Source organism: Camelina sativa, chromosome 17, assembly GCF_030686135.1.
Source record: "Camelina sativa cultivar CO46 ecotype springtype chromosome 17, ASM3068613v1".
Lineage (NCBI taxonomy): Eukaryota > Viridiplantae > Streptophyta > Magnoliopsida > Brassicales > Brassicaceae > Camelina > Camelina sativa.
This window is the reverse complement of record NC_141896.1, coordinates 36,841,673-36,850,481: the sequence shown is the minus strand read 5'-3', so window position 1 is coordinate 36,850,481 and position 8,809 is coordinate 36,841,673. Positions and strand designations below refer to the sequence as shown.

Sequence of the window (8,809 nt, the reverse complement as noted above, 5' to 3'; positions counted from 1 at the left end):
TAATTTTCGTGTAGTGAGTTCTTGGACAAAGAATGTCCCGGCCTGGAGTTTGAGTTTACTTACTCTCTCTTTAAATTTGAAGTCCGTAACTTCTTTCTATTAATAGAAACTTGATATTATTACCCAAACGAAAACAAATTACATAATTTTTGTTCACAGACATATTTCTTGTTGTCCGAGTTGTTTTTTTCTGTTTCTTATTTTTTAACTCATTTTTTATGTGTTTTCTTAACTCATTTTTTCCGTGTTTTTTTTTAACTCATTTTTTCTGTGTTTCTTTTTCATGAATTGATACTGTAATTGCCCTTACGATCCGTAACTTTGTCCTTCTACTTTTTTTTTCTTTTTAACCTTATAACATAGAGATATTTCAATTGATGCGCACGCGCCCACACTTTTTTTTTTTCTTTTTAACCTTATAACATAGAGATATTTCAATTGATGCGCACGCGCCCACACACACACATGTATTATTATTCTTCATACATGATCCATTCAAAGGAAAGCAAAAATTGTGTCACTTGTAGTGCCATGAATTGTTATGTGCTCAGATCCACTGAGGCTTTAGCGGCTTATATGGCTCGAAAAAAGATCTTTGTTATATATTTCTATGCGTTCTCAAATTTTCAACAGAAAGAAGAAGGCTTAAAATCAAATCTAGGTAGCTAAAAATTTAGGAGGGCTCTCTGGTTTGTGTACGCATGATGACAACTCTGAATCCTTCAATTTCTATCGTGCGCACCTCGTTGTTGTGTTTGTCTTTGTTATGTTCTGTGGGGAAAACAGAGATTTCATCATTATTATTATTTTTGTTGAGTGATCCAGCCACTCAATAATACCCTCTAATAAGCATGCATTTTGTTGTTGTGGTCCACTTTTCTTCCACATGATTTGTACGAATTTACGGGTTAACTCCTAACCGACGAAAGGTGAAAATTCAGATATTTTCTACATATGATACATAGCTCTTTAATAATGAGAAATAACATCGCGGATCCGGGAAATGATGGCCTCTGTTACAACCTCACCTTCGAAACCACCGAACACAGACTTGTGTTGTTGTATGGAAAAGAGAACAACAGTAGTTTAAAAAAGTAGAACAGAGAAGTAGAATAGAGAATAACAGAGAGTAAAAAAGAAAGATACAGAGCTTTAACGAATTTATGTATCGAATGAGTACCCTACGTCTCGGCTTGATGGAACAAGCGATTCACTAGTATTTTCTTGTTCTGTTACATCACGTACAAAGAGTCCTTATATAGAGACTACCCCAAGATTTGAACTTATCTCTGTCTTTTTACCTATCCAACTCTGATTCTAACTTGTCACAATAACAAACTCTCCTCAAACCACAAGTGTTGTCTGTCACATATCCGATCAACACCCCTGTTACTTGTAAATTCATCGGTGAATCCATAACCGGCGAGAGTTGAAATTGGTTCTCTTGTAAACTACATATTGTAGCTAATCATAGCTTTTAAATGACATAGAATTAAATTCTTAAATTAGGCATGGTGATGGCATCTACAATTATGGAAGTGTAATTAAAGCCGCATAATAATACACTAACACACAGAATTTACTACACTTGACCCACACAGTACTAAATCTTTTTACAATTATTAATTTAGACTTAAGTCACTGTGGGTTTAAAATCATAATCATTAACCTTCCCAAGTACTTGTTGAAGATGATGAGTGATATCCTCCGGCCAGTGAGGTTCGAGCTGTGGTCGGTCCGGTAGAACCCACCGTCCGTCGCTGCTCTTGACCATCCCTTTGTTCTCGTCTTGTCTCCAACAAGGCGGCACGTGGTACTCACTTCTCAAGAAATCACAACTCTTATTCACCAAAGCTATGTCTCTATTTGTCGCCGAACAAAACATAGTCTCTGCTTCTTTTTTTCCGTGATATCCATCCACCAAATGAAGCAAAGCTTCTAAGTTATGTGCACAACCCAAATCCTTAGTCTGTTTCAGAAATGGGCTTTTCTTGTGGTCCAAGGCAAGTTCGACGCCTACATGCGCGTAGCTCCATGGGAATGATGTTTTTTCTTCTACATACTTCTGAAAGTGAAACTTCTCGTTTGCGAATATACCTGGAACAGAAGGTACCTTGTCGTGTATATTAACGACTCTCAGAACCTTAACCCCTAGTTCGTCACATCGTTCCTTGAACCTCAAGTTACCAACTCGAGGTCCTGAGAAGGAGAATACAGTAATTGGAACTTTATTATTGTTCTCCGGTAAATAATTCAAGTTAAGTTCCGCGATATCATAAGCACTGACCAAGGCAAGAGATGCATCGAGGCTGTGCCCTGTCACGGTGATGCTTATCTCATGACCTTCTTCTCCGGTACCGTAGTACTCAAGAAGCCGTTTGACTTCGGCCAGAACCTGTTCCCGAGCCGAAAACGAAGAGAATTTGCAAGAATCTTCTTTCTTGGTGTACAAGTCATGAAAACCTAGTTCAATCTTGATCAATGGGTCGTCACCGAAGTTAGCTGAACAAAGAATATCTTTTAAGTCATAAATCCATTCGAGATAAGTGACCGTGCCTCTCCAAGCGATGACTATGTCACGTCTCCCAAGTCGACTTACCTCTTCTTCGTCCGTAGCTACAGCTACATAACCCATCCAGTTCGCGTGTTGGCTCCAAATGGAGCTGAGTTTGGATTTCTGGAAGAAGTTTGGGAGGTTAATGTTGGATGTTGCGTAGAGGTAACGTGTTATAGTGTAGCCTTTGTGGAGATGTAAGTCAAGGTTTGAAAAGAAATCAGAAGGATGGTATTTGCAAGAGCCACAATATTTAGAGTGAGGATCAAAGTCGAATGAGTCATAGCAAGCTTGAGCAAATTCGCCATAACGTATGATCTCTCTTCGAAGATGATTGTTCATTGGATGTAGTAGTCCTTCCCAATTATTGCAACCTTGAACTTCTCTCCAAATATCTCGAAGACCAACTTCTTCCTCTTCTTCTTCCTTTTCTTCTCGTTTCTCGTCTAACACATGGGTTTGTTTCTTTGGCAGCTTCTCTTGAGTCGTTGAAGAGCTTGTGCTTGTACATGAAGACAAGAAAATGATGGAAGAAGTCTTGAACTTTGTTGTCAATATTAGGGTTTGAGCTTGGGTTTTGAAGATGTTGTTAGGGGAAGAAGCGAAGAATCTAGGGTTATTGATAGTTATTGGTGATGATGGAGCAGCCATTTAGATTTGTTGCTTGAGAGTTACAACTACTAGAGAGCGCAAGTGAGAGTTTATATATGTATATGATCGTTTCAATCAATTAAATTTGGTTTTGGCTTTTTTGGTGGATGATCATGATTTGGTTGGGTTACAAAAGATTGATGATGAATTTGGTATGAGTGTCTCTCCTTATTGTTGTGTATTTAATGGGGTCGGTGAAGAAGAGAGAGACGTGCAACTAATGGAGCTTTCTTTCTTCTCCTTTATAATGGAGCTCTATATTCAGTCTTCTACAAAATGGCCACACATCGTGCAACACGTGTATGTATATGTGTATTGAATATGTAATAGATCCACTCAAGAAACGAAGAAGTCATCCACTTTGTTTTGAGATTTCGGATACTTCCATGTCAAATGATTCTTTTTTTTTCTCATTTTTTTTTCTAATCAAGTGTTGTAGAGTCTAAAAGGGAAAAATATAACTACTCTTATGGTTGGGATTTAAAGCTTTAAATTAATTAGCTAGTACAAATGATGAGTTGGAGAATGTAATGATATTTCTTTTCTCAAGGTACAAAAGTTTATTTTGGGATCGTGGAAGGGAATAATTAGAAGAATAGTGCTAACTTTCTATGCAATGATAGTCAACTTATCCTTTCTTATGCAATGATAGTCAAATTAGAAGAATAGTGCTAACTTCGTGGATATCACATGTATATAGAGAGGCAAACCATCTTGTTGATGGAGTAGTCTCTTATACTTTTATTTTACCGTTGGATTTCCATTTGTTAGAATCCAGTCCAAATATTGTGGATTGTATTGTTGGTGAGGATGTTCGAGGAACTGCATTCCCAAAACAACTACGTTTGTAATTTTTTTTAGTCTTTGAATAAAATACAACGAGACAAGTCTCTTTGTTCCCCACAAAAAAAAATGATAGTCAATCAAATTATCAGTAGTTGATATTGTTGTTTCTTTTGTTCATACTTTTTTAAAGAAGCAAAAAAATTACTTTTTTCTTCTAAAATAACATATTTTACCATAGTTTGACCTCAGACTCAAACACGCTGAGAGCGCTATGTATATAATTTTTTTAATTAAAATGTATTATATTAATTTATAATGGGTCTTCCTAAATGGGCTAGGTCTTGGATTAAATATAAGAGATCCAACAGATACAAAAAGAAAGAAACGACGTCGAAGAGCCTTCGCCGGAAAGGAGGATCGGATCCTGCTGAAACGACCTGAGACAGCTGCTCGAACTGTAGCGCTGGTGGTTGCAAGATCGGCGGCGTTGCGGCGGATTCACCAGATCGAATCCCTTGACGGAAGCAACCCAGATCCGTCAGGTCTCCTTCTCCGATGAACCCACCTGACCTGCTACAAATCTTCCGACCAGTTCAGACAATCGATAACAGGCTTTGCGAAGTCAAGTCTCGTTCCTAGCAACCTGCTCACTCAGATCGAACATCCCCCTTCTAGCTCCAGCGACCACCGCTTCCTTCAGATAACAACTCTTCAATCCGGTCCGGTGGAAGCAAGAATCGTGGCGGTTTGCAGACGGTGGTGGTTCAATTCACCATCCACATCTCGAAAACCCACAAGAGCCTAGAAGCTGCCAAACTCCATCGTTAACCACTGTGACAACGCAACTCATCACTCCTGACTACCAGCCGACTTCCACCGCAAACCGCAGCTTCAATTGGACGGCTGAACCTCGGGAAAACTCCACCGTGAGCCACCGCGACTTGATCAGGAGCTTTCCAAACCGCCAAAAAGACGCCATAGTTGCATCAACTGGGAGACCAAACCACACCTCTGTTGCCGGAGAAGAGATCTACCCACCTCTGTCTTCCTCTTGCAGATCCAAAGCCTGCAAATTAAGTGCCGCCCTCCTTACCTGACAAACAACCCAAACCACCAGGCAAAGCACCACCTCGGCTGGAGTGAGAAGAAACCTCACTGCTCATCTAAAGCCAACGAACCGCCGAAGAAGAAGATCGACAGACAAAGAAACCACACCCGATCCGCTAGATCTGGTACTGGATTTGATGCCGTCCTCAAGCATCATCTCCAGACTTTCACCAGCGGTCACCACCATCAGAATCTTCGCTTCACGCGCCGAGCAGATTCATCGGAACCACCATCCCGAGAGACCAGACCAAGACGGAGGACCACCTTACCGATGAGAAGAGCGATGCCAGGAAGAAGAGAGAAAGCTAAAAGAAGAAAGAAAGCCCTCTCCGACGCCGGAAAGGCACACCGAAAAGACGAAAACCCTAGATCTGAAAGTTTATTTTTTAGAGAGAAAGGAGAGAGAAGAGAGAGAGAGTTTTGTTTTTACCCTAACGCCATAAATTTTAATTTACTTTTTCAATAGCCATGAATTTTAATTTACTCTTTCAATAGAAGGCTAATGTCAAGGTTACATGTGGATTCCATTGTTTTGTTCAAATATGTACCTTCCTATGTAATCCGATGACCAATGTGGCGATGTCCAAATGAGACGAGGGTCAGATGCTTCATTCGAAGAGTTTCATCTTTAATTTCATACAATCCTTTTTTGTTTTGTTGCGTTATTTTTACTCAAGACACACTTGGAGAATTGTCTTCTCATAGGGATGGATGATGCATATAATTAGTCCACAACTTGGAAATATTTCTTACGTTTAAAACAAAATTACAACTAAGTAGATGGCCTAATCGATGTGTATCAATCAAAATTTAATTTCTCTCATATTTTTCTACGTATTTATAAACTATTTAGTACTTCCTTTTTTCCTTTGATTTGATGGCTTAAAGGAAAGATTCAATGTTGTCATACTACATGTTTTAGCATATGTTATCATGGCTTGAATTTTCAAAATCAAATACAAAAAAAATAATCCTTATTTTTTGCTGGTTATCAATATAATAAAATAAGGATGTGTTGATTTCCTAGCGTGACACATCAGCTTCAACAATGAAGCTGGTGTTGACACTTCAATTAAAATTAATAGTAAAAATATTTAAATTAATACAACTAAAATTTCTAAACCAATAAAAAAACTATTTGCCACTAGGCATATCAATTAGGTCCATAGCCCGTAGGCACGTACGGCTCGGTCCAGCTTTGAAAAACACCTAACTCAGACTTAAATATATGTCCAGAAAAATCGGACCTTTTGGACTCAGTCCGTTCAGGCTTTAGAGTTTTAGGGCTTAGCCCGATCGGGATCGGACCAGCCCGAAAAGCTCTTATACAAACATAATTGTACTTTTTTGTTAACATTTTTGTTTGATTGCAATATTTGATTGTAAATAAAGTTTAAACCTTTAATCTTAGTTTTCATATTTACCTAATAACCTTACTTTATATTTTTAAAATTGTTATCCGTGATATTTTATATGAATTATATATATTTTTCTTTGGTTAAAGTATAAATTTTTTTTGGTTTTAAATTTTTTTATTTTAGATTAAGTTGGTTTTAGTGAATATAGATGAGTTACTTAAATTTTGATTGATTTGTTTTATATTGCACCTTTAAACATTGCTTTTTAAGACATGTTATAAACTAACTTATAAGTTTGAATTTTTGATCCGTAAGATAAGACCAAAAAAGCCCGAAAAATCCTATAGCCCTGTTAGAGCCGAGCCGGGCTTTGAAATATAGGCTCGAAAATATTTTGGGCCAGGCCAAGAAGGGATCAAATATATACGGGTTATGCGGATTTCGGACCAGACCAGGTCAAGCAAGCCCGATTGACACCCCTATGTGCCACATCACGTTGCTTTCACTTCATAAACCCTTGCCGACATAAAAAAAAAACACGAAGACTCGAATTGTTTGTTCGTTTCCTTCACACTAACTGCTCTTGAATTCAGTTATAGAGAAAAAACAAAAGAACCGTCACAAAGTTTTGCCTTCGACGAAACAAACATAAAGAGAAGAAAACATACGACTCGTGTGGCACGAGACATGGAAGAAACATAGGTCATTTTAAAAGAGGCAAAGCAATCTCACCAAATTCACCTTTGATTAATTCAAACAAGAATTTCATCAAATCTACAGGTCCTGAAATCAAATTCTCCGGTTATCGAGAACTCTTTGGAAGAAGAAGCGAGCTTAAAAATTATGATAGAGAAAAATTTGAAAAGATAGAATAGAGAGAGAGAGAGAGAGAGAGAGAGAGAGAGAGAGAGAGAGAGAGAGAGAGAGAGAGAGAGAGAGAGAGAGAGATGAAGGAAGAAGAGAAGAGAGACATAGGGATATCAATTTCTCAGGTAAGCCCTTTCCTAACCACACAATTGTCGTCTGATATACAAAAGATTAAAAAATTCACAAAAGAGCAACTTGGACATGGGAAAATTCATTAATTTCTTTTAGAATCGCAGGTCTAATTAAGGTAAAGGTGCCGTTTTTATTCAAGCTTTTAGGGTTGCTTCAAAAAAAACTATTAGTGGTTGTGTAAATTGATTCACCTCTTCTTTGTTGACTTAGGTCTTGAATGAAGATGATATTGAGCACATTGCTGCTTTGGACCAGAACGTTTTCTTTTTTCAAGGTTTAGTACAATACATGTTACTTACTACTACTTCTAGAACTCTATAAGTACCTGTTTTGGCAACAAGTTTATGAAAAGTACCCATATTGATAATTTTCTCATTTATCAATCTCTATATACTTATATAAGCAATGTTGTTAGAAGTTTAACCCTACTATCATGTGATATATTAAAAAAATACAATTGCATTTTAATTAATTGAATAACTAACAAAATAAAATCTTATATTAGTTTATAAAATAATAAAACAATATTGTCAAAATTATTTAACAGATTTCATTTATTGTTTCAAAAATCTTAGGAAACAATAACAAACTATTTAGAAGAATTATAAAACTTAACTATATTTATAAAATTAAATATTTGCATCACTAAATTTTTTAATGATGACATATTTATTTTAAAACTAAGATACAACATTGCTTAGATTTTAAAAATAAAAACAAGATATATCTAATTTATTAAATATTTTTTTGCACTGTACATCGATGCGTGACATCTTTAAAATCAAAGAAATCACAAATATTAGATTTTATTCAATATAATATATATCTAATATCAATACAGGTTTTATTTTATTTTATGGGTTTTACTAAATGCATATAATTCATGGATTTGAATAATATATCATGTACTGGGTTAAAAATCAAAGTATGAAATTAAGTAAATTAAATATAAAAGATTATAAAATATATAGAGTAAATCAAATAAAAATTTTACTATTATTTTATAACTAACAGATTACAGTAAAGTTTACGCAAACATTGTAAACCTAGACTATCAAATAAAACTATCTAGTATAACATGAAATTCTTAATGAAAATGAGAACTTAAACATTACAAGCCCAACCTAGACTATCTTATTTTAGCAAAACCATATAGATCTTAACCACTAAATGAACAAGACACTATATATAAGTGCAACAAATAAGAGATTTAGACATAAAAAATTATAGGGATTACAGTTTTGAAAGCATCAAAATCATGAAAGTTTCATTTAGTGCAGCTATCTTTACTTGGTTCTGAAGTTGTATATTCAAATATATTTTGCAACTTATCTTTATGTAATCCTTTTGGGAC

The 8,809-nt window shown here is 36.0% G+C and overlaps 1 protein-coding gene across 1 annotated transcript; it reads right to left on the bottom strand.

Moving 5' to 3' along the window:
* Positions 1–1,482: 1,482 nt before the first annotated feature.
* Positions 1,483–3,389, bottom strand: LOC104758453 (phospholipase A1-Igamma3, chloroplastic). The gene has a single exon (XM_010481324.3). The coding sequence runs from the start codon at positions 3,203–3,205 to the stop codon at positions 1,634–1,636; it is 1,572 nt and encodes a 523-aa protein (XP_010479626.2). The 5' UTR covers positions 3,206–3,389; the 3' UTR covers positions 1,483–1,633.
* Between the last annotated feature and the right edge of the window lie 5,420 nt (positions 3,390–8,809).